The sequence below is a fragment of the Dunckerocampus dactyliophorus genome, chromosome 16, assembly GCF_027744805.1.
Source record: "Dunckerocampus dactyliophorus isolate RoL2022-P2 chromosome 16, RoL_Ddac_1.1, whole genome shotgun sequence".
Taxonomy (NCBI): Eukaryota; Metazoa; Chordata; class Actinopteri; order Syngnathiformes; family Syngnathidae; genus Dunckerocampus; species Dunckerocampus dactyliophorus.
Window position 1 is genome coordinate 162,531 of NC_072834.1, and position 26,277 is coordinate 188,807.

A 26,277-nucleotide genomic window follows, 5' to 3' on the forward strand; every position below is an offset into this window, starting at 1 on the left:
GCTCCTTATTTATAAATGGAATGTTTTCAAAGTTAAAGCATAGAAAAACCTGCTACACCTAACGATGGTTTGTAGCATTATTAGAGCCCTCCAGACAGGAAATAACACCCCTCTAGTCACCTTTACACTCCTAACCCCCAATATAGTAGACATAATCAGAGAAAATAAGACATAATGTAGACTCACACATGTTAGCATTGGCAGAGTTCCTTGTTGTTGTTCCAGTTTTACTTCCGGTTTCTGGAGCGTACTTCCTTTGGTGGCTATTGACTCATCAATGTAACATTACTGACACCTAGTGACCAGTCTAGAATACTACATGTCACTACGTGTCTGTCAATGTGTTTTCTGAATGTCTTATATGTGTATTTTAGTTCATTTAGACATTTTTATGCTTAAAATGATTAATTTAGGCCAAAGGTATCTTAAATATCCATATTTTCTACAAATAGGCCATCGTCAACAGCATGATTTCTTAACATATTTTGAAAAACTGTGAGAGTGAAGCTGTGAAATTGGAAGCACAATGTGGTGAGGGATGACTGTATGGATCCAAAAACAAAAAGTATTTCTTAAATCATGTGTAATATTACCAATATTTCTGCTGCTGCTGAAGGCTCTGCTCCATTGATCACTGTTATCTTTAAGCTAGCATCACAAGTTGGTTGGAACACTGGAGCAGGAAAAAAAAGATACCCGGTCCGCATTGTGGTGCAGTGTAATTACGCAAATTACAAGAAGAAATCCACAAATCCTCTTGACACCTCATATAAGACCCGTCTTTTTGAGACCGTTTTCTACAGAAAAGTACAGTTTTGTATTTGGAATTACTGACATGTTTATTAACATTATGTTTCCCATTACAGGGTCCATGCAGTTCCCTTACAATCCGCTGACCATGCGCATCATGAGCAGCACGCCACCCACCTCCATATCGTCCCCTTCCATACAGAGCCAGCAGCAGCATCAGCCGCCCCCCGCTGGCGCTCAGGTGGGCCAGCAGCGTGTGTGGCAGTCTCTGCTGTCAGAGCAATACGAGGCCCTGTCCGACAGTGACGACTGAGCTCGGCCCGCTTACTCGCCCTGTAGCCAAGAAGGGAGGAAAAGCGGCCAAGCCGATTGCAAATCTGTTCTCCCCCACCTCTTAAACAGGAGTGTCAAGTCAAGTCGACGGGGTGGTATCCTTCAATTTTTTTTCCTGGTGCTATGGCGCCCCCTGGCTGTTAGCTGAGTGTACAAGCAGCAGCCCGTGACGGACTGGGCTCTCCAGAACAAGACTTTTTGGTTTGGAAGCGCTCACCCGGTCTGTTGGGGAAATAAAACTCGACTGAGTGGATGACTTGAGATACAGTGAAGTAGATATGTAAATAGGACCATTTTGTTTGATTTCTGTAAAGCTATAAATCAACTTTAAGAAAATGTATGTAAATAGGTAAACTTTTTTTGCAGTGTTTTTCTTAACTTGATTATTTCTTATTTTAATGTCGCTTTTAAATGAGTCCACTCTAAATGCTAAGTAAAGATGTGTAATCTTTAATGCTGCAGGTGGTCTCCCATCACTTTAATACGTGATTTCTACTCTCCCTGCAAGCCCTCCTCCAAGCACCCCATTACAGGCTGGGAAGATACACTGCTGACATTTTAAACAGCGTTTGTTGTCTAAGTTACAGTGCATCCGGAAAGTATTCACAGCGCTTCACTTGGTCCACATTTTATGTCACAGCCTTATTTTACGATGGATTAAATTCATTTTTTCCCCTCAAAGATTTTACAACACCCCATAACAATGTGGAAAAAGTTTTGAAATTGTTGCAAATTTATTTAAAAAAAATGTAAAAACCTTAAAAAAAAAAAAAATCACATGTACATAAGTATTCACAGCCTTTGCTCAATACTTTGTTGATGCACCTTTGGCAGCAATTACAGCCTCAAGTCGTTTTGAATATGATGCCACAAGCTTGGCACACAGGTCTTGGGCAGTTTCTCCCAATCCTCTTTGCAGTACCTCTCAAACTCCATCAGGTTGGATGGGAAGCGTTGGTGCACAGCAATTTTCAGATCTCTCCAGAGATGTTCAGTTGGATTCAGGTCTGGGCTTTGGCTGGGCCACTCAGACATTCACCGAGCTATTCTGAAGCCACTCTTTTGATATCTTGGCTGTGTGCTTAGTGTCATTGTCCTGCTGAAAGATGAACCGTCGCCCCGAGGCCAAGAGCGCTCTGGAGCAGGTTTTCATCCAGGATGTCTCTATATATCGCTGCAGTCATCGTTCCCTCTATCCTGACTAGTCTTCCAGTTCCTGCTGCCGAAAAACATCCCCAAAGCATGATGCCGCCACCACCATGCTTCACTGTAGGGATGGTATTGGCCTGGCGATGAGCAGTGCCTGGTTTTCCCCAAACGTAACGCCTGGCATTCACTCCAAACAGTTCAATTTTTGTGTCATCAGACCAGAGAATTTTGTTTCTTGTGGTCTAAGAGTCCTTCAGGTGCCTTTTGGCAAACTCCAGGGGGGCTGCCATCTGCCTTTTTTTACTAAGGAGTGGCTTCCATCTGGCCACTCTACCATACAGGCCTGATTGGTGGATTGCTGCAGAGATTCCTCTCCACAGAGGAACATTGGACCTCTGACAGTGACCATCAGGTTATTGGTCACCTCCCTGACTAAGGCCCTTCTCCCCCGGTCACACAGCTTAGATGGCCAGGCCAACTCAAGGAAGAGTCCTGGTGGTTCCAAACTTCTTCCACTTACAGATGATGGAGGCCACTGTGCTCATTGGAACCTTCCCCAGCCTTGTGCCTCAAGACAATCCTGCCTCAGAGGTCTACAGACAATTCCTTTGTCTTCATGCTTGGTTTGTGCTTTGACATGCACTGTCAACCCTGGGACCTTGCATAGATAGGTGTGTGCCTTTCCAAATCATGTCCTATCAACTGAAGTCACCATAGGTGGACTTGATGAAACATCTCAAGGATGATCAGTGGAAACAGAATGCACTTGAGCTCAATTTTGAGTTTCACGGTAAAGGCTGTGAATACTTGCGTACATGTGATTTTTAAGTTTAATAAATTTGCAACAATTTCAAAAAACTTTTTTCACATTAAAGTGTTGTGAATACTTTCTGGATGCGCCGTACATCTGCAGTTTTCAAGCTTGTGCAGAAGGGTGTGCGTCACAATATTTGGAATTTTCTGTATTGCTTCCACCCCACTCTCCATTTTTTACAAATGTTTTTGTCATGCCTTGTGCTTGAGAAAGAAGGCAGCTTTAATTTTCTCAGCGATACGTCTGTGTTGGATGTTTGTATTTGTTTCTCGTACCTTTTTAAAAAAAACAAACAAAAAAAACCACCTCCCTGAAACAAAAAATTTGTAGAATGTCTTTCCAATTCAAGACAATTTTGCACTTTTTGCTTATTGGTAGGAAAATCCATCGTACATCCTGTTTATTTGTGAGTAATTGATAATGTTCTTCTGGGTTTCCCACCACTCACAGCTATCAGTGATTCCAAACCACGGCCTTTCCGTTTCTGGGATGTCAAATATAAACTGAACCACACGGACACCATAGATGGCTGTAATGTTACTTTCAACTATATGTGGATAAATGCTCGCCATCTTCACTTTTTACTTTGCTGTCCTTTGCTTTAACTTCAGTATGTACTATCCCCATTTTTATTTACACTTTCAATCTTTTGTCACAGCACATGTTCACATTGTTTTTCTATTTCCACATATTTGTTTTGTGTCCTGTTTAGATGGGATGGTAGTTGTTTACAAAGGCAGTGACAAATGTTTACAAACTTGAATTTGAAAAGAAATATCGACTTGAAGCCGAAAAAGAATTACGTCTTTTCAAGCTAGAAAACCCGCAGTTGTGACTTTTGTTTTTTTTTTTAATCCCGACTTGAAAATGCTTGTATCCTTTGACGTTGAAATGCAATGAATCGTATGGCACAATGTCTTTTAGTTGGCAATTACAAAAGTTCAGACCAATCAATAAAGTGGATCAGTGTGAAATGTTATTCCTTGTAGCTTCACTCTGCTGACAGCAATGAATGGGAAAAACTTGTGTATGTTCACATTCATGCTCACTAGTGCATACGAGAGCCAAAATACACATCACAAATGTATGCTTTAACTGAAAAAAAAAGAAAGGGGAAACATGTATTTTTACGTTTAGTGAACGGTGAGACTGGATAATGAACATTCACCTGTCAAAGGTGAAGATGAATGTTTAGTAACAGTCGCTTCTCCGCAATTGGCGCCTGGTGTCCAACTTCATGTCTGTGATTGGTCAAATGTTGAACATTCGCTGTGCTCATTGGTCGCAGCATGTTGATGCGGGTGGAGAAGCAAAATAATCGAATCTGGGGCCTATTGCACAAAACTAGGATAAGGGATTAAGCCGGGATATCTTGGTTATCCTGGCTCAATTGATCTGTGATCCGGTTGCACAAAAGTGGGATAGTGGAAAGTGAAGTATGTTCTGACATAAGTTACCATGGAGATGTATTCTGTGGAGCTCGCCTACTCCAGGCCAGGCTAAGGTCCAGGATCTATTTAACTTCATCCCTGTCACCATAAATGGAAAACAATTATTATTCCACATTGTTATCACGTTCAACTACACCACTGTCATTATTTACACATTTGTCATCATTCATTTCTAAAGGGTTTTACATGATGTTGCAATCATTAGAGCATTTATTAGATCATTTACACAACCTATATATATAAAATAAACATCCCATATAAATACAGATTCTCATGTACAAGATAAAGGAGTCAGACATTGTGATGGAGTTATATTTCCACAATTTCACTCACATCTGCAGTCAATTTCAACGGATTCATAATCACAGTACGACTACGTTTTCGGAGGTGTTGGTTAATATGGATGTGTACTACATTACCCAGAAGCATCCGCGCTCGGAGGGAAACCGGAAGTTTACACGCTGTTGAAGCTACGAGCGAGTAAAGGTGATGTGCTGATAAAGAGTTCATAAGTAGGGGAGACTGGGGACAGTTGCAACACTTTTTAAGTGTTTAACTTTTTTGCAACACTTTTTTTACTCTCAATTACGCAGAGATTATTTAAAACTAGGCTCACCAAATCTTTACATAGTAAAGCTACATCTGTCTGCTAAATAGCCGTACCATTTAAAGATGGCTACATATAACATATCAATCACAATATTTATTTGAATAAAAAAATTCTGACGTTGCAACTGACCCCAAACCTGGGGACAGTTGCAACACCGATCAGGGACGGTTGCAACATATCAAAAAACATTAAATTTCACCAAAATGTTATGCTTTTTGTTTAAATAACCACAGTATACAATATTAAAGTATTGAATAAGTTTAGTTTTGTGTAAAACATAGGCCTACTTTGAGTCAATGTGCAAATGTTACAGAAGAAATAAAAACTCAATATTTCAGTTTGGGACAAAAAGAATAGAATAATTTGGGGTGCAAAAAACATTTATTAAACATGTGAACAAACAGTGAACAGTTTTAGTGAACAAAATTCACATTGTTTTAAAACTCCAGTGAATATAAAGTTTGATTTTTAAGTTTTGTTAAAGGCACACAAATGCTTAAAAAATAAAACTACAACACTCGCCTCTTCCCCAACAAATCTGCTGTCTTGTGAACTATTCCAGCAGCTTCTGAGCCATTCTAGCTCACAGAAAAGAAAACAGACATCTTCTTCCTCTTCAGAGTCTGATTCTTCTCTCTTCTTTTTTTGGTTTTCTTTACACTTTTCTTTGTGGTTTGATGTTCTTGTATTTTTTTTTTTGCCTTCCTCTGTTCAGGTTTTTAATTATTTTGTTTATCATTAGCATTCATTTCTTATTATGATTCCCTATTCTGCCCATCATGAGCAGTAAAATATATTAATTGAGCCTAGTGTGGTCTATTTGGATATTAGCATGGGGACAGTTGCAACCGTCCCCATAGTATCAGTCACGACAAAACACCATGTGCCAACTAGCCACAGTGACATTGACAAATGTAAGCAATGTTGCTGAATAGTCAACAAAACAGTGATTCAAACCAGGTAGGTTTGGAGTAATTCATACAAAATATTAGGATAGTATGACAAAAATACAGCTCGTGAAAAAAGCTACTTTCATACCTCCAAAACAACTTTGTCTTGATAGAAGCTGGACCAGATGCGCAATATGGCCGCTTTCTTCTTGGCGAGTAGAGGGTCTAACTGAGCATGTGCAGTATGAGTGTCATCACTCTAGCATGTTACTGATTAGACAAATAAGGCTTGTTGCAACCGTCCCCTGTTGCAACTGTCCCCAGTCTCCCCTATTAGTGTAAAACGCTGCTCTTGGTTTGGTAAAAAAAAAAAAAAGCATCAAACCTAACATTAACTATTTGCGTTGTAATTATGATGTTTTAGCGTAGTGTGTCTTTATGCACAACTTACAAAGTATTGCGGATCGTCTCAGCAATACTTTGCCACGCTTTCTCTCTTCTTTTTATGACTGTGACGATGTTGCCTTTTTTTTATTTGCTCTTTTGCCTCCTTGAGGATTTCCTCTTCCGTCGGGGGAATGTACGCCGCTCTCGTTGCCATGGTGAATCGGTGACTCTGTGATCGATAGGTGGGGTCTATCTAAGGAAGCAGCGTGCGCGCACTGATCCGGGATTGGTTTCACCTGGCTGGATGAATCCTTGTCTGCTCATCCTGGATTGAGTTTTGTGCAGCCAGTTAAGCCTTGACGCTCTTGCTTCGGGCTGGTTGAGCTCAGCTCGGTGATTTATCCTGGATGTCTGAAGCCTACTTTTGTGCCACAAGCCCCTGATGTTTATAGGAGGGAAAACACTGATGAACAACATTGCTACTCTTTGATGCGTACTGGAAGCTTAGAAGTACAAACACACATATAAATGGCTGTGTTGCGGCTTATTCGTTGCCTTTTAGAATCAGACTACAACATGTTTGCCAATTTGAAAAAAGGGTATTCGGGCCTTTATTTTGGAGGGGGTGCGACTCCAACCGGAGGTGATGTGATTCAAGACATACTCAATTGGCTAAAGGACGCATGACGACTTCCGTGGTAGCGGTAAAATGGGTGGAGTTACCATCGCAAACGAAGAGTTACATGCTCAGACTCGGCATCGCTTCTTGAAAGTATCACATCATAACACACACACACACACACACACAGCAGACAGGACATTCTAGATCAGATTTTGCTCACAATCACAAAGATAAACAACAAGGGGGGCAAGTCACATTTCTTTGGGCCAGCACTTGCAGGGGTGCATGGGAATAAAAGGGCAGACAAGTTGGCAGAGAGGACATTGAGTGCAAGTTGGGTTGAAATGCAAGTAAGCACCAGCAAGACAGAGGTTAAAAGCAGAATAAAGGGCACAATGAGCCAAATTTGGCAAAGCATGTGGGACAGAAGGAACAGGGGAAGACACTTAAATCAAATCCAGAAAAAGATCAAGGACTCAAGAGCTGGTGGTAAGAGCAGGAGAGAAGAACTGGCGATGACACGATGGATAAGTCACTGTGCTGTTAAGAAAACATTGAAAGATGTGTGAAGCGTGACACTGGAGTGTGTGAAGAATGTCAGGAAGAGTAATGATGAGAAGGGAAGGACATACCAAAGCAAGTTGTTTGAATATTGAAGAAGCACGGGGTTGTTTGAGAGAATATGAGGGAAGGTGTATTTAGGGGGAAGAATCAAGTGTTGTGTTTATTCTGGGGAACGGAGTACATATTTCCGTGCGGCACTAGAGAGGTTGTGACTGGACGGTTGGCTGGTGACGGGAGGAGGCGGAAGTGACTGTCGAATGCTCGAGGCGCCAAAATTGAAGCGCGAAAAGTGCGAGATAAGGAATACAATAAGTATTGAATATACAGTTGAGAGATTTGATATCTGGACTGGAGGTGGGTTGTGGGAAGTGGACTGCATAGGTCTCGGCCGACGGCCTATATGGGCCCGGTACGACGAGACCGGTGCGCCACGACCTCCAACAAACCAAAAGAGATACGAAGAGCTGGTGGCGGTGGAGCGGAGGGAGCTGAAGTGCGAGTGCAACCAAACTGTACCGTGAGTGTAACAATGGGCTGTAGCTCAGATGATGTTAGCGACGAAGGGGCAGAGGAGATGGAGTACACACAGGTTAAAATAGCAAGGAAACAGTCATGGTCAGAAGCAAGCAGCGGGAAAGATCATGATGGAAGACAAACAAAGAAAAAAATACGAGCTAAAACAAATGGCAAAGAAGAGTCAGATGAAGAATACAAAGTTCTTATTACAATGAGCAAAGATAAAGGACATTTTCACCCAGTTCATCTGACTAAAGCAATTGAAAAAGAAATAGGGAAAGTTAAATACGCCAAAATGCTCAATAACAGAAGAATACTAATTTCGACAGCAAATAAAAGACAGCAAGAAAACATTATGAGATTGAAGTACCTTGATGGAGGAGAAATAAAAGTACACATACCAGGAGAGGCAGCAGTAATAAGAGGAGTTATATCAAACGTACCGTTGGAAATGTCCATGGATGAGGTGAAGAGAGAAATAAGAGGTGGCAAAATAACAGAAGCTAGACGACTCCAAACCAGCAGAGGAGGAGTAAAAAGTGACAGTTTGTCTGTATTACTTGTATTTGAAAAGACAATACCGACAGACATACGTATAGGATGTATGAATTTTAGGGTGAGGGAGTACATTCCTCAACCACTAAGATGTTACAAATGTCAGAGAATGGGACACACGGCACAGCAATGTCAGTGGAGGCAAAGGTGTGCAAAGTGTGGTGGAGAACATGACTATGGGAAGTGTGCTAGCGATGCTAAACTAAGATGTTGCAATTGTGGAGGAGAACATAGTGCCGCATATGGCGGCTGTGAAGTGCAAAGACATGCCAAAGAAGTGCAAAAATACAAAAGAGAAAATAAGGTATCATATGCTGAAGCAGTAAAGAATATAGGTATGTGTGTAATTAAGCAAAATAAACCAGTAGAGAATCAGGAAACTCATATAGACCAGACAGGACAAGTAGTAGGGCTTCCTCAGAGAACAGACCATAGAAGATCTCAATCAGAATGGAATGCTCCTCAACAGAAATGTAATCATAAGTGTGCAATTGAAGAAGACACATTAGTAGTAAATAAAAAGAACTTTGTAGCTTTTATATGTAAAGTCATCAATGTGGCCACGAGGCAGGAAAGGAAAAGTGACAGGATCAAAACGGTTGTGGAAGCGGCAGAACAATATTTAAACATCAAAGACGTGAAAGCAGAAGAAATACATAGTATGTTGACTATACATAATGATGCAGGACCTCAGAACGGTAATTAAAATCACAATGGTACTCCACATCCTACAATGGAATGCAAGAAGTTTAATAGCAAATGGACAAGAACTTAAGAAATATATAACAGAAAGTAGGAAAAGACCTGATATTATATGTGTGCAAGAAACGTGGCTTAGACCACAGCTGGATTATGTGTTGAATGGCTATGAATCAGTGCGATTCGATCGAAAAGAAAACCAAGGGGGAGGGTGTGCAACATTTGTGAGGGATGGAATAATATATAATAGAATAACAACAGCAAATGAAATAGAATGTGTGATTGTTGAAATACATCAAGCAAATACAAATATAATCATTATTAATATATATAACCCCTGTAAACTACTAGATGTTGAAACAATGGAGAAGATAATAAGGAGGCATGGTGGTAGAGAGATCTGGTGTGGGGACTTTAATGCACATAATAGTTTATGGGGAAGTAAGCAAACAGATCACAATGGAATAGTAGTAGAAGAACTCATGGATATCAGACAGTTAGTATGCTTAAACAAGGGAAATGGAACAAGAATAGATATACGGTCAAATACAATGTCATGCATTGATTTAACTCTGGTCTCACATAGCTTGGCAAGTTCCTGTGAATGGTATGTAAATGAAACCACAAGTATAGGAAGTGACCATTTTCCGATAAGTTGTACAATAAACGCAGAAGTAGATATCAAAGAAAGACACAGACATAAAAAGTGGTGCTTTTCAAAAGCGGATTGGAGAAAATTCAGGGAGGAATGTAGTAAAGCAGCAAATTCAATATCAATGGAAGGTGGCATAGAGGAATGCACAGTTAAGATCACAAATAAGATAATAGAGGCAGCAATGAAAAGTATACCGTGTAAGTCAATTGGAGGGGAAAGGAAAATGGTTCCATGGTGGAATGAAAAGTGCACAACAGCTGTAAAAGAAAGAAATTGCGCATTAAGAAGGTTAAGGAAGAACCTCAGCCAAGAAAATGTAATAAATTATCAGAGGAAAAAAGCTATAGCCCGAAGAGTAATTAAAAACAGTAAACAAAACGCATGGAGGGATTATTGCTCTGCCATAGGAAGGGAAATTAAGATAGGAGATGTATGGTCAATGTTAAAGAAGATGAGTGGGAAAAACGTGTTTACTAAAATACCTATATTAGAAGATAAGGGAACAATGTATGTGACTGATAAAGAAAAAGCAAATGTGCTGGGGAAAAAGTTTGCAGGGGTGCATAGTGGAGACCATCTGGATGAAAATCATAGACGAGGGAAGGAGAGGATGATAAAAAAGAATAGGGATGTGTTACTAAAACAGGATAGTGAGGAGAGTGTGATGGATGTTGAAATTAATATCAATGAATTGCTAATAGTATTAAATAAAAGTAAAGATACTGCAACAGGAGAAGACCAATTGAGTTATATTATGTTCCAGAATCTACCAGAAAATATGTTGGGAAAAATATTAGATTTATTTAACAAAATATGGGAAGAAGGGATAATACCAAAGCAATGGAAAAGTGCATTAATTTTACCATTTAATAAACCCGGTAAGGATCCAAAACACCCTGTGAATTATCGACCTATTGCTCTTACATCACATCTATGCAAATGGATGGAGAAAGTTCTAGTCAGAAGACTTAACTATTTCCTTGAAAGTCGAGAGTTACTTACAACTTATCAGTGTGGGTTTAGAAAAGGACGATCAACAATGGATGCTGTAGTTAGAGTAAGTAATGAAATAGAGAAAACCTTTAAAATGAAAGAGTTGATGAATATTGTATTCTTTGATATTGAAAAGGCTTATGATTCCATGTGGCGGGAGGGTTTATTGATTAAGATGAATAGGATGGGAATTAGAGGTAGGTTCTATAACTGGGTCCTTGATTTCATATCGAACAGAAAGTTCAAAGTTAAAGTAGGATCAGAGATGTCAGAAGAATACAGTATAGCAAATGGTATACCACAGGGGAGTGTAATTAGCCCAGTTTTGTTTAACATAATGATAAATGATATATTCATGAATCTGGATAGAAGGATTGGGTCGGCCCTATATGCAGATGATGGAGTGATTTGGGCAAGGGGACGAGATTCTATAAATGTGACAAGTAAAATGAAGGAAGCAATAAAGAAGATAGAACAATGGTCATATGACTGGGGATTTAAGCTATCACCCAATAAAACATGTTACATGACGATTACCCGGAAAAAAGGCATAAAAAATCAGAACCTGATGCTATATGGACAAAACATGATAAAAGTAGATCATTTTAAATATCTTGGTATGTGGCTAGATCAGAAAGGCACATGGAAGACCCATGTGGAAAAGGTAGAAGAGAAATGTAAGAGGATAATAAACTTAATGAGAGCTGTTACAGGTAAGGAGTGGGGAGCAGATAAACAGTCACTAATATATATATATAGAGCTTTGATGAGAGCAAATATAGATTATGGAAGTTTTGTATATGGAGCTGCAGCTAAAACACATTTAATGAAAATAGAAAGAAATATTCACAAAGCATTTAGGATATGTACAGGTGCAATCATATCAACACCAATTAAAGCAATGCAGGTTGAGTTAGGAGAAGTACCGTATGACCTGAGAAGAGATCAACTTATGTTAACATACTGGAGTAGACTTAAAGGATGTAGGCATGGACATCTGGCCAAGAATGTGATAGAGGAATGTTGGGAGTATAATACAACTAAAAGTAATAGCTTTGGGTGGGTAATTAAAGATAAAATAGATAAATATAACATAAAAAATATACATATTAATAATTCTACACCCATAAGCAATATTCCTATCTGGCTATTTCCGAAACCTGAAGTAGATATACATATAACAGAGTTAAAAAATAAATGGAAAGATAATGAAAAAGGACATAAGGCAAGTCAATATATTAAAAACAAATATTATGGTTACTTAGATATGTATACAGATGGATCAAAAAGCGAAGAAGGGAAGGTGGGGATTGGAATTTATGTACCAACAATGAATTATAGCATCATTAAAAGAGTACCTGACCAGCTATCGGTTTATACAGCAGAAATGATGGCAATTATTATAGGCTTGCAATGGATAGAGGAAATAAAACCAGATAGAGTGGTATGCTGTGTGGACTCTCTGGCAGCATTATATAGTATTAAAAATATGGAATCAAGTCGAGAGGATTTATTATTAGAAATACATCAAAACTTATTCCAACTACATATGTTAAAAATAGACATAAGATTTTGCTGGGTGCCTGCACATGTAGGGGTGGAGGGGAATGAGGTGGCAGATAAAATGGCTAAAATGGGAATTAGAAGGAATGAAATGATAGATATACCTGCTGGTAAAGGCGAAGTAAAGGCAATAATCAAAAAACAAATAATGGAGAAATGGCAAAATAGGTGGGATGAGGGTAGTAGCGGGAGAAAGTATTATAAAGTACAAAAATCTATCAGCACACAAGGGGTGAAGAGAAAAAACAGAAAAGAGGAAATAGTGTTAACTAGGATGAGGCTCAATCACACCGGGTTAAATGACAAGATGTTTTTGATAGGGAAATGTAAATCAAAAGTATGTATGGAATGCAAAAGTATAGAGAACGTAGAACACATATTACTACACTGCAAGAGATATAGGGAAGAACGTGTAACGTTAAGGAAAAGAATTAAGAAGATAGGAAGGGAATGGAGCATTGAGGGTATATTAGGAACAGGTGGGGAGGGGGAAAGAGATATACAGAGGGCAGTGATAGAATATTTGAAGGACACAGGATTATATAATAGAATATAGATAAGTATTAGAATATTTTAGTATTATATTATATAGTATTATATAGTAATATATAGTATTATATAAGTATTATTATTAGGATTATTATTAGTAGTAGTATAAGTAGTCTCCTCACTATCTAAGATAGCATAAAGTAAGATACTGTATATGGCCCATGTTACATACTCAGGTACAGTAGGTGGCGGTATGCACCTTTTCAAGTCATGGTTGCAACCCGCCATTAAACTAAAAGAAGAAGAAGAAGAAGAAGAGGTTGTGACTGCAGCTAAGACACAGCTGAAAGGGGGCGCTAACAAACCAAAGTAATGGATGCCAACTGCCATAAAACCGAAGAGGAAGAAGACTTCCGTGAAAACAACGTTCTAGCGTGAAGAAATGCGCGCCGTGTTACCTGCCGTAGCGGAGCAGCTCTTGCGAGATATCCATAAAACATACCAGGAAACAACTCAAAGTAAGACGAGAGATGCATTGAGATGAGTTGTTATTAAATCCTGCTCTGTTATGTATAAAGGTGTTAGCACAAGTGGCTAAGTGGTTACGCTTGTTTAATGGGGAACATAATACCAGTAATGATGATGCGCCTGCTCTTCTTTCATTCAACGATAAATGATAAAATACACTTTTACCCGTCTTTTACAGCAAGCTGTTGTTTGACGTTTTGTGGCTAGGTGGCGCTGCTGTTTCGCACACAGACGAGAGCGGAGGCTGAAGACGTTTGAGTGCAACTAAAAAAATAGAAGAAAAAAAAAACGTTTGAGTGCAACTGTCTCTAAGTACCACTGATCTGTATAATTTCTCTGGATAGCTCATACGTCGCACGCCGCCGTGCAAGCTGCTGAAGCCAAAGAGACGCCATCTTACTACTCACATCACGACTACATTGGCACAGCGTACATAGTGTACAAAGCAGATGAAGAGGCTCGCAGAACATCTATATTTTACATTAAAAAGCGGGAGATTCTCCCATTCCTTCAACTAACGGAACCTTCGTCCCTTAAAAACGATTTGATACGTTATTCTCTATCTTTTGGCTATATTAAATGTACTTTTCCCCCTTCCAATTCTCATTGCCTTTGGGACAAAATTCTACTGTGCACCCTGGCTCAGCACTCCCCTATAGCAATGCATAGTTTTACTCCTCTAGAAAGAGATTTTCATTTTAACTGCATATCCCATCCCCTTTTCCACTAAAATCCATGGTCATGGTCCTTTACTTTTTTTTCTTACTTTCATACAATTCACTACGCTCTCGTCTGTACAAAATATGAATCATAAAAGAGAGTGACTATGGACAAGTTTTAAAAGCATTTAACATTTTGCTGATTTTTTTCAGATGTTTTTTGTTTGTGTTACGAAATAGAAATAACCTCTTTTCTGATATAGAAATATATTTTTAGAGGTTTTTAATTCTGTTGGGTCAAGTTTGCTTGTTTTTTATAAACACCTGTCTTAACTTAGGATCTGTCCCAGCTGCCTTCAAACATGCTGTGGTTAGACCCCTCCTAAAAAAACCTCATCTCGACCCCTCTGTGCTGTCCAATTTTAGGCCTGTCTCACATTTGCCCTTTCTTTCAAAGGTTTTAGAAAAAGTTGTTTTTACTCAGTTACAAACTTTCCTAGAGATGAATTCTGTTCTTGATAAATTCCAGTCTGGTTTTAGATCCCGACATAGCACTGAGTCGGCGCTGTTAAAGGTGCACAACGACATTGCCCTGTCTGTTGATGCTGGGAATCCCGCTGTGTTGGTGCTGCTGGACCTCACAGCGGCCTTTGATACAGTTGACCATGCAGTCCTGGTATCCCGCCTAGAGCGCTGTGTCGGTATCCAAGGCATTGCTCTCCAGTGGTTTAGGTCATACCTGACTAATAGGAGCTTCTCCGTTATGATCGGTGACCTCTGCTCCTCCCATGCGTCCCTCTCGTGCGGGGTGCCACAGGGATCCATCCTTGGCCCTGTTCTTTTTTCTCTGTATTTATTACCCCTGGGTTCAATTTTGGAAAGACACAATTTGTCTTTTCATCTCTATGCTGATGACCTGCAGATATATCTGCCTATTAGACCCACTGACAATACTGCTCCCACTCGACTGCTCGATTGTATTACCGATGTAAAGCAGTGGCTGGATCGGAACTTTTTACATTTAAATGACAGCATAACAGAGTGTATTTTATTTGGTATGTCACCAACGTTGCACACTGTTGCAGCGAACTTCGGCTCTCTGGCCCCCTTTTTTAAACCTGATGTCAAAAATCTTGGGGTCATATTCGATAGTGGACTCAAATTCGACAAACAGATTAGCTCTGTCATTAGGACGAGCTTCTTTCAGCTTCGTCTTCTGGCTAAAGTGAAGCCTTTTTTAGGTCAGCAGGATCTTGAGAAAGCGATCCATGCTTTCATCAGCACAAGACTGGACTACTGCAACGCACTTTACGTTGGCCTGAGCCAGACCTCAATTTCGCGTCTGCAGCTGGTCCAGAACGCTGCTGCCCGGTTTTTAACAAACACGCCCAGACTTGAGCACATCACCCCGGTGCTGTCATCACTCCACTGGCTTCCAGTTTGCTTTAGAATCGATTTTAACATTTTAGTATTTGTTTTTAATGCCATTAACGGCCTTGCTCCGTCGTACCTGTCGGAGCTTTTAACTATCCGCAATCACGGCAGGGCCCTGCGTTCCTCGGGACAGCTTCTGTTGGAAGTCCCATGGGCAAAATACAAACAGTGGGGCGAACGCTGTTTCTCCGTCGCTGCTCCCAGACTGTGGAACAAACTGCCCACTGATATTCGCACCACTACTGAAGTCGGCCTTTTTAAATCGAAATTGAAAACTCATTTATTTAGACAGGCGTTCAACACCGACTAGGGCGGTCTTGTATTTATGTTCATTTTATGCATATTTAGTTCTTGTTGACTCCCATTTTATGTACTTTTAAAGGCTTTTAACACTCTGCAGCACTGATGCATTTTCTTAGAGTTTTTATTCTGTGTTTACTTTGTGTTCATGTTTTATGTATCGGCTTATTATAAAGCACTTTGGGAGCCCGTGGGCTATTGTAAAGCGCTATATAAATAAACTGATTGATTGATTGATTGATTGATTGATTGATTGATTGATTGATATTTGAACAAAAAACACAGGAATAATATGTGATAACCATAATGTGTAATAACCATAAACACATACACCAACACACACACAGAAAGAACAACACTGGAACAAAACCATATGCTTTGGGTAAGACAATACGTTGTTTGCAATCTCAAACATACCGGTATGCATGTTCAGTAATATTATTTTCCAGAACATATACGAATGAATCCTTTTATGTCAGTCATTCAGCAGCAAAAAAAAATAAATAAATAGTTGTTTATCCAAATGAAGGGTCATGCTGGGTCAATTGTATGCAAACTGGCTTGCTAACTGCACTGTATACAATGCCTGGTAAGCATCATGGAAGCACTGAGATTCTCCCATTCCTTCAATAACGCAACCTTCGTCCCTTAAAGAAATACATATATCATGATATAACAAAAAATGTACGTAAATGTCCTCTTAGCTATTATAGAGCTATATAAACGTATCAATTCTGGACATACATTTAATCAGAGGAATTTTACACGATCGAAAATATCTGAGAGATGGACAGTGCAAAACCCTTAAATTATCAATCATAAATCTACATTTCAATCATACTTACACGTGAAATGTTCGTCCACAGCCTTTGAACTGGCGATTTGTGCAGTTAATAGCTGCACATGCAGGCATCTTAACGCAAAATTTGTGTCCAATCCGAATGAATAAAAGAAATTCACCACGAATGCAAAAGCTTGTCCGAGAAGTGTTTCTTGCGATATGGCGGCCGTATGGCTTCACAAGCCATCGCCAATGAGCTATCCAGATATATAATACAGATCAGTGCTAAGTACCCTTGTCAGAAAGGTGAACAGTGTTTACCAACAATAGGTACCCTTATGTAACGTAAATGTCATAACATTGTTTTTAATAATCCCTGAACTGTTAGTGGACATCCTGAGAGGTAGTTAGCGATGTTGATTAAAAAGAAAAACGGAACTTTACGTATCATGCACCATAATCATTGTTTCTACAGTACTACTAGCATTCTCAACTTGCATGCTAAACAACTGTGATCATAGGAATTGCACATGAATGTATTTCATTGTATTTCATTGTATTTGTACTTTTTTTGCAGTTCCTGATGACTTACTGATTGCGTAAGTAATATACTTTTGTATGCTAATGTTTACATAGCTTTAGTTTATGTATGATGTTATGGTCATCCACCCCTGTTGGAGTGTCATTTACTCCTAGTAGACATATGAAGTATGAAGAGACACAGTTAGGAAGACTAGTGAGGGAGGTTACAGAACACGTTTGCCCAAATGGACACGTCAGATGCAAAGTCTTGCAGCTTCTTTCTCCAGTGAGACATTTTCCAGCGTAGGGGTGTTGTCTGGGTAAGCAGCCACATCCTGTCTTTGTCATCGTGGTAAATGACACGAATATCACTACTTTTTATGACAATGAATTCTAAGACAGAAGAAGATGGCCTTTTACTACTTTTATGTTTTGTTGAAGTGCAGATTTAGTGTATTGATTTACATGCTGTCAGCCGCAAGTCGATGGATGGATGGATTGATACGTGTCCATTCACAAAGACATGATGCCTGTCTCTCTTAAAATGGGGTTTTAATGTCTTTCAGGCTGAGGTTTGTTTTTGGGCCCTGTGCCGTACAAGCTTTGGATCTGGTTGAGCAGCACTCAGTCACCTGTCTGTCATCGGCCAGTGGACGCAAGACCTTCCAGGTCTGTCATGCATCTCCTCACGTCTTTCTAATGACAGTCCACAAACGCGTGCAACAGCGCTCTTAGTGACTCACCTGTTCTTCACTGTTCATAACTCCATTATGAGACCATTAGCGCTGCAACTGGCGATCATCTTCTTCGTCGATTCATCTAAAGCTCGTTGTTTTGACTCGTTTCTGCAACGCAGGATTCAATATTAATAAATGGAATGTTTTTATAGTTGTGGCATAGAAAACCTGCTGTCATATTTAGGCCTGTCATAATAACACATTTTGCTGCTTAATAATTGTGCTACAAATTATAGTTGGTATTCGATATTATCAGCAATATGTTTTGAGACCGTTTTTTTCATGAATTCACATTTGCACCACTAGATGGTAGTCAAGTATAGGGTACGGTGTGCCTGTGTGCCACATTAGCTTGAACAGACGTTGCCTGTACGTATGTTTTTACAACGTAGCTAGCGACGCTGTTTGTGAGCGCACACCATTTTGCACTGTTTTGTTAATATTTACCGACCAAACGCCTCCGTAATCGTTGACTGTCGGGACAAAGGCTCTGCTGCTCGAGCACCTCCATCGGTAGTATTATTTTCCCAGTTGAGAAACTGGGAAACTCCGTGTCGGTCATCGGTGTTCATGTGCTCACCTTGTTCATTCTGTCTAAAACCGAAATATTCCCACACTGTGGCTGTGGCATTCGCTTTTGTGCCGTCATTCATGTGTATGCTGGCTAACTAAGCTAACTGCTGTTAGGGTATTAGGGTAGAAGCTAGTAACCCTGCCTCCACAAAGAGGCTGAATGAGATGATGAGGTCTCACTCTCTCCGTTCATTCCACTATAGAAAAAAAGTGATCCCTCTTGTCATTCAGTCCGTGTGGCACAGAGCGACGAGCAGACATGCAAACACGCGCATACGTGCACATGTCAGTTTATCCAGGGCGTCCTAATTATTCACCTGTTTTTATTTTTTTCTGAACTCCCTCATGTTGTTCTCCTCCAGCTTCTGCTCCACCTTTTTCCTGTAGGAGTCTTTGGCTTCCTTTAGACGGCGCTTCACCTCCTGCTGGGCTGTTATTTATTGCCTCTCTGTCCTGTTCCTACAAGCCACCTTCTTCCTGTTGAGGACACCCTTGACTTGTTGTGTCACCCCAGCTTTGTTATGAGGATAGAAGTTCAGGTCATCCGTCAAGCAGTGTGTCAACCATCCTGGGGGCTCAGCAGCACCTCCCAGTCTGTGGCTTTGAAGCAGTCTCTGGGTGCATTTAAGATTATCCATGTAATGCTTACACCCTAGTGCGCTCCCCAAAGGAATGGCGCAAACACTGCGTAGGGTCATCGTAACCCAAAGTTCCTGTAAACTCCTTCAGGTTTTGGAAAATAACTAGGTAGATGGGAGGAAGAGCAAAATACAATGCAGCTAAATCAAGAAATGTTTCCTCGTCATCGCAGGTCTGTCTGACGGTGTCGGCACACTCGGAAGTTCCTACCGTGACATTGCAATCCTATCATAACGAACGCTACCTCCGTACTTTGCTACAACTTCTTTTAGGAATTCAATAGTTTTTCACCTTCTTCATCAAAGTTCCGTTGTTGGCAACGTTTTGCAGCTATATTCTTTTTTTTTTTTTGAAACAGCACAGATTCATCAAACACTCAGTAATATGCGGTGCTCTCGAATGCCTCAATCGCATACAGCGCGCTGTGCCTATTAGAGGAAGGAAGGAGCCAGATAAGAGTTGTTCATCGTTCTGTCCGAAAATAAAGCACACCCCCGCACACACAATAAAGATGATTAGAGGATTCTCCAGTCATATTCTGTCTATAGTGCCCCAACTCTAAAAGAATCACGATCCATTGTTCACCAACGTGTGCCTGGGTTCTCAAAGTGGGGTATGCCAATTGTCACGTGAATTAAAACGAAAAACAATTAGTGCCTAACAAAATGGACAAAAGTGAAGCTCAAGTTCAACCCATTCAAAGGGAAGAATCCCAACATCCGGCTTATCTATTTTTACACTATTTTTGTACTATTCTTATACTACTTATACCATTTTTATGTTGGTATTCTGATTGGGCAGCAAAGTAAGAATTTCATTGTACAAGGAAACGTGTTTCTTTCCTGTGCACAAGACAATAAACACTTGGGCAAATCTTTGAATCTTTTTCATCTCCAAGAGAAATTCACATCTTATCTAGTTAGCAGTGCTCATGGAAAACTTTGATCCAAATTTGACCAAACGTTACAAATTTGTGAACCAGCATTACTTACTATAAAATTATTGAAACTGTTTCATCATGTTTCATGTTTCAATGGTTTGTGTTTTGTGTTTGTGTTTGTGCAGCAGTAGGGGGTACATGGGGTACAAGTTTGGGAACTGCTGGTGTAGATGCTTTGGGTTTTTTTGGCACTCGATTCTGCAGACTAGTTGTTGTTGTTTTTTTTACAGTAGCCTGCTCTGTTCGCTTCTGAGTCGCTTCAAATGTTTTTTTTTTTTCCTTTGGACCTCTTCAGAAGTTCAAGTTTCCATTCGTCTTACTGGAGCGTTTGCAAATGTGCAAATGTTACGTGCTGATAACTCGGCCTGTTCTTTTATTATTCTTTGTCATTTCCTGTCATCCAGCTGTGGCACCAAATAGTTTTCGTGTTGCCGTAATAATGCAGCTTCTTGTCTCCTCGGAGGAAATGAATAACGCATGAGAACGTGTGACATTCCAATCACCTTGTCTGTTGCAAACATTCATTGACCTTTTCATTGGCAATGTTAGGAGCGGAGACACTGATGAGTAAATGAAGACTATGAATTAAGTCCAGATGTATGATGTTGCTGACATGCATCGAGTTGTTTGTTCATATCTTTTGTATTTAGTTCAATTCTTCTTGTGTTGGTTCATTTACTCCTTAGTTGCTTGTTCATCACTTTCCTGGTTCATTTGTGCACTTTATTAGTCTTCGTAACTAACAATTATTTTCTTAGTCGATGAATCTCAAGCTTGTTTTTATATATTTACATTTTTACTGTACATCCAAAAACGCTTAATCGAATATCAAAATTGTTGTTGATTATTTGGATAATAGATGAACTGATGGATGAATTATTACAGTTGTAGACTGTACGAGGCTTCTTTGTTTATTGTTAGTTTTGGTTGATTTGCTTGTTAGTTAATATCTTTATTTGTTCCTTTGTTCAGTTAGTGTGTTCATGCGCCCATTCATCAGTTCAAGTTAGTTTGTTTCTTAGTTGATGTGTTGTGTTTGTATTGTCGCAAGGGAGGAGTATATTGAGCATGTTTCTTGTGGTTGAAATTCTTATTGTACAAATAAATGAGGAGGCCTTTGCATTTAATGGTCTGATTAGAGTGTGACTAATGAATTTTGGGTGTTTATTATCTTTGCTAGCTATAATCATCGAAAAGATATATAATATATCAGTCCCAGGATCTCATGGGCTTTTTTTGTGATCGTTGCCTGATTTCTCACCAGCTTTTTCACAAAGTTTCTTATTTTTTTAATAACATTCCATCAGCTTGTAAGCTTATCCCCAAAAAAGCACATGATTTCAAAAAATCTAACAAAGTGTGCTTTCTTTGCATATTAAACTCAAGTGAAGAGCACATTTTTGAACATTGACAGCATTTGAGCAAATCCTGTAATAAATGAATAAACTACCGCTGGTTGGTGTTTGACCGCAGCCTATTATTAGTCCGAAATAATGCATATTTAAATGGTTAAATTAACTAAAATACAAATACAATGCACTTTTAGATATTTCAGACGTCCTCCATGCGTGTCAAGATGTTACTCCTTCATGGTCACCACGACTATGTTCTCCAGAAAGGACAAAGAGTGCAGAGATTTGGGGAATGCCAAAAATCTCACGGCCTAAAAATGGTACGTCCGGTTTTGACCTAGGCATAAGACGTGTTTCATTGGCTTTTCTCTGGTTACTCTGGACACGTCCAAACAATGCTTTTGAGGTTTATTTAAGACACTAAAGTGTGTGAATGGTTGTCTCTGTGTGACTTTTGTGACAGAGTGGTGAGTAGTCCACCAATTAAGTGGGATAGGCTTGAGAATGACCACGCCTCCACCACCCGCATGGGTCCTGGCTGCCAGGAATCCAGTAGGAAACCATGCTCTGTGCTCTGTTTCCATAGAACTTCAAACCACCCTCTAGGGTCCAGTCATCCCGTTTGCTCACTGAGAAAATGCTGCATGTTTCTCTTGGTAGAAACACGTTTATGTGATGCAAAAGTGCAGGATGTTGACACACACCGCAGGCCCTGTGTGTATCACGGTGACTCCCCAAGAGCTTTAAATTTCCTTGAAGCCCTGTGTGTGTTGCGGATCCTGTGGACAGAGGTCCGTCCAACCTCCTGGCTCTTGGACTCACGATGGCTTCCCAAGAAATATTCTCGTGAGAGCCAGGTTTTCAGGCAAGGACAAAGCCGGAGCTTCAGTAAGGCTTGAACTCTCACTGTTCCCTCTGCAGCGACTGAATGGCAGCACTTGCTGCGGCGTTCCCAAGGAGGCCTGGATTTCTGCCAGGCAGAGGACTTGATGAGGGCTAGCAAAGCCTCGTGATGCTTGACGCTGCCATTTAACAAACACAGCCCTGCATCTGAAGTGGCTTTCAACCACTGCATCTCTTTTTCTACCACTTCCTGGCTTTGTTCCACACTTTTATGCTTCTAGCAGCATCCTGCTCTGCACACTGCTCTGTTCTTGGACAGCGAGGTCTCTTAAGTCCATGTCATTGGTTTTTCGGTGCCTAATTTATAATGCGGTGTCATGTTGGACAAACGAGGTGTTTATGCCAGTGTAGGTCACCGGGGAAGGTAATTTATGAAAGCCCTGGAGAATAATGGAGCCTGCTTCAGCTTCTCATTAGAGTGTCAAGCTAATCCACAGGCTTAATGTCGTCTTGGTCATGTGAACAAGGGCAGGATTTAAATCACTGTCCGAAGCAGACACTTGAAAGAGTCCACTGACAGGCGGTCATTAAACAAGTACCTGTAGGTACTTCATGTTTAATCATCATTTGTCCCTCATCTCTGCCAAGTAACTAAAGAGCTGATGAGGTCAGCAGAGGCAACCTAAAACCTGTGGCAGTTATTCACTTTCCAGCCACCATTTTGACATTTGATTAAGCCGGGGGTGTCCAAAGTGTGGTCATGGCTCATTCTGAAAATATAATTTAACAAGAAATCAAGAAAAAAATAAACAATTAGCAGTGTTTTGCAAGAATAAAGTCAAAACATTTTGAGAAAAAAGTTGTAATGGAATGAAGAAAAAGTCATCATTTTACAAGAACAACGTAGGCGAATATTAGCAGGAAGAATAACGTCATCTTAGTCACATAAGTTTGAAATATTTGTAAAAATGATCTTTTTGTAATATAATAAGTCATAATATAAAGTATATATATATATATATAAAGTATAAAGTATGAGAAAGGGGCACGGTGGTCTAGTGGTTAGCATGTTGCCCAACACAGTAACAGTCTGGAGATTGGGAAGATTGGGTTGGATTCTCCCTTGGGCATTTCTGTGTGGAGTTTGTATGTTCTCCCCGTGTGTGGGGGGGGGTTTTCTCTGGGTACTCCGGTTTCCTCCCACATTCCAAAAACATGCATGTTAGCTTCATTGGAGACTCTAAATTGTCCATAGGTATGAATGTGATTGGTTGTCGATATGTGCCCTGCCATTGGCTGGACACCAGTCCAGGGTGTACCTCGCCTCTCGCCCAAAGTCCAGCATGCACCCGCGACCTTAATGAGGAGAAGCGGTATAGAAAATGGATGGATGGAAGTATGAGAAAGGAACAGAACAAAATAAAGTTGTCATTTTTGGAAAATGAGATTGTGGAAACAGTTACAAAATAATGGGAATAAAGTTGAAATATTATGGGAAGAACGTCATAATATTCTGAGAAAAAAATTGATGAAGATTATTTAAGAAGAAAGTTTAAATATTTGGAAAATAAAAAAGAGCAAAGAGCGAAGTTGGTACAAATAATAGGCTTTTTCAGCTGTTTGACAAAGCTGATGTGCATTGTTAGCATATTGACATGTGTTGCTTTGGAAAAGAGCAAAGTGGCAACGTTGCATCTTTTCATTTTTCACTATGTGGCCCTCACTGGAAGAAGTTTGCACACCCCTGGATTAAACCATTCGTTCAAATGAGACAACCCAGGATCTTTTTCTTTTTTCTTTTTTTACATCTCCAGTGATGTACGGTAGGTATGTTTAAATAATACTCATTTCTCCTCTCAATGTGGAAGTACGGTGGGACAGATACAACTAACACTACAGTAACATTTGAACACCATGAAGTGTCACACAAGTGTAAAAATAAGATAGAAGTAGTTATTAGTAAAACATAAAACATTATGACATGTGGCACAAGCAGATCTAGGTTTAATGCCAAGTCACCAAATCAGAATTATCTATGTACGTATTACCATAATGGGTCATGGCAGTGACATTGGAGCAGTGGGTTGGCAATGAAGCAACAAGAGTAAAGGAGGTGGCTGAACATGAAGAAATAAATACTCTACTGTTGTAAACAATGGAACGGGACAACAGCACATGAATAAGTATATACAGGATAGAAACAGTAACTCAGATTATTGGTTGTAAAAGAGTAGAAAGTGTCTGTGTTCTAATGGAGTCCAGTGTAAGCCAAGGAACCATCACTCCTTTTTTCAGATAATGTTTCAGCTCTATATTCAGACATTCTTTGTCTTTGGGGGCCACTGGGAAGCAATAAAATGTGTTTATCTTCCTGTCTTTCCACACCAAGTGTTTACTGATCCTCAACTTCTCTATGTGCAATTGTCAGCCTCCAAACACGGCCAATGCACTCCAATTAAATAGAGTGTAGAGTTTCATTTCTTTTCATTTCATTGATTTCATTGCATATGTTTGCTGTTGCAGGTCACCGGAGGCTCTGGACGTCTGTACGCCTGCTTCCCGTCCTGCCACTACTGCCCCTGCCCAGCCTTCGCCTACACGGTGCTGCGGAGAAACGAAGGCCTGCTGGTGAGTCTTGTGCACACCGACGCATCTCACAGTCAAACACAATCACGTTCCTGAACTCAACAGCGGAATGCGCATGCAATGAATATCGTGTGGCAATCTGTTTATTATAGACTCACATGGATGTCTTTATAGGTGTGCGCGCACACACACACACGCACACACACAGCTACAGTATGTAGTAAGATATAGCAGAATTTTAAATGTGCATAACAGATTTATTGTGGTCAGGTCAAATTTGTGTCAAGGGTGTTGGCAGTATCCCCTGCAAGTGTAGCTTGAAATACCTGCAAGCAAGCCATCACCGCTCCTCCTCTTAGCAGAAGACTTATTTGGATGGAGGATGACACTAGAAGTGAGAAAAAAGGATGTCGCTCTGTGACTACACAAACAAACTTAAGTAGGTTTTAGATGGAGCCAAGAGAAGTCATTAAACAGTGAAATAAGGCAGCATCAAGCGTGTGAGACTGTGAGCTTGACCATGACATCTGCTGGAGCCATTTTGTTGTCTCTAGGGCTTCTGCTGACTCCACTCTGACCCAATCCTCAGTTCTCTGACAAACAGGTCGGCGGAGGCACACTCTTGTTTGCAAATATCTTACTGCTAACTATAGTAAATAGACATACACGGTCATGGAAAAAATGATTAGAGCACCCTTGTTTCTTCACTTTCTTGTTCATTTGAATGCCTGACACAACTAAAGGTACCTTTTGTTATTGTTCTATTTAACAATGACAACAAAAATAGCTCTATTCATGTAAGAAATGAAGTGATTTTGGTTATCATCAAGAAAAGCATGGAAGTTGCTAGATAGCAGCTCTTAAATGAAACTCTTATGAGCTACTGTATATTTGTTATCATCATTCTATTTGTCAAAACAAATGCACCTTCAGTGGTACCAGGCATTAAAATGGATCAATACACTCAATACACGGTCACATGAGGTTATTTTGCTGGAGGTCTTGCGTCCTGAAGGCCGCTGTGTCTCTTTCATTGCAGTGCAAACACATCCTGGCTGTGTACCTGTCTGAGGCCATGGGTGTGACTCACATGCATAGTGTGTCGGATCAGCAGATGAGCGCGCTGCTCAGTGGGACTTCATCACTGTGAATGGCCACTTTGGCCTCTGTGGCCCCCGCAGGGTGATGTGGAGATTGGCGGATGATGGTGATGCTGATGCTGCAGGTCAGTGTTGAGAGGACAGGAGCACACGCACATTGCTTCTTTTCTTTATTCCTCTCTTGAAGACAGCAGATGTTGCTTTACTTTGGCTTTAAAAGATGTGTTAATCTGCGTCTATGGA

General features: G+C 40.2%; 2 protein-coding genes and 1 long non-coding RNA gene across 6 annotated transcripts in view; 2 read left to right on the forward strand and 1 right to left on the reverse strand.

Moving 5' to 3' along the window:
- Positions 1 to 4,025, forward strand: part of ncor1 (nuclear receptor corepressor 1) — a 79,064-nt gene extending 75,039 nt beyond the window's left edge. For all 3 annotated transcript variants that reach the window (XM_054754235.1, XM_054754236.1, XM_054754238.1), the window contains one exon: positions 867 to 4,025. In XM_054754235.1, the coding sequence (XP_054610210.1) occupies positions 867 to 1,063 (197 nt within the window). In that variant the 3' untranslated portion in view covers positions 1,064 to 4,025. The remainder of the gene's footprint in view (positions 1 to 866) is intronic.
- Positions 692 to 6,222, reverse strand: LOC129168698 (uncharacterized). Its single transcript, XR_008566318.1, has 3 exons — positions 6,146 to 6,222; positions 4,504 to 4,575; positions 692 to 1,305 (listed from the first exon to the last, which is right to left on the reverse strand). It is a non-coding gene; the product is annotated as an uncharacterized LOC129168698 (long non-coding RNA).
- Positions 6,223 to 13,374: 7,152 nt separating this feature from the next.
- Positions 13,375 to 26,277, forward strand: part of zswim7 (zinc finger, SWIM-type containing 7) — a 28,140-nt gene continuing 15,237 nt past the window's right edge. The window contains exons 1-5 of one of the 2 annotated variants that reach the window (XM_054754065.1): positions 13,375 to 13,558; positions 17,320 to 17,341; positions 17,831 to 17,933; positions 24,872 to 24,976; positions 25,974 to 26,159. In XM_054754065.1, the coding sequence (XP_054610040.1) occupies positions 13,483 to 13,558; positions 17,320 to 17,341; positions 17,831 to 17,933; positions 24,872 to 24,976; positions 25,974 to 26,084 (417 nt within the window). In that variant the 5' untranslated portion in view covers positions 13,375 to 13,482 and the 3' untranslated portion in view covers positions 26,085 to 26,159. The remainder of the gene's footprint in view (positions 13,559 to 17,319; positions 17,342 to 17,830; positions 17,934 to 24,871; positions 24,977 to 25,973; positions 26,160 to 26,277) is intronic. The other variant, XM_054754064.1, reaches the window with a different exon arrangement.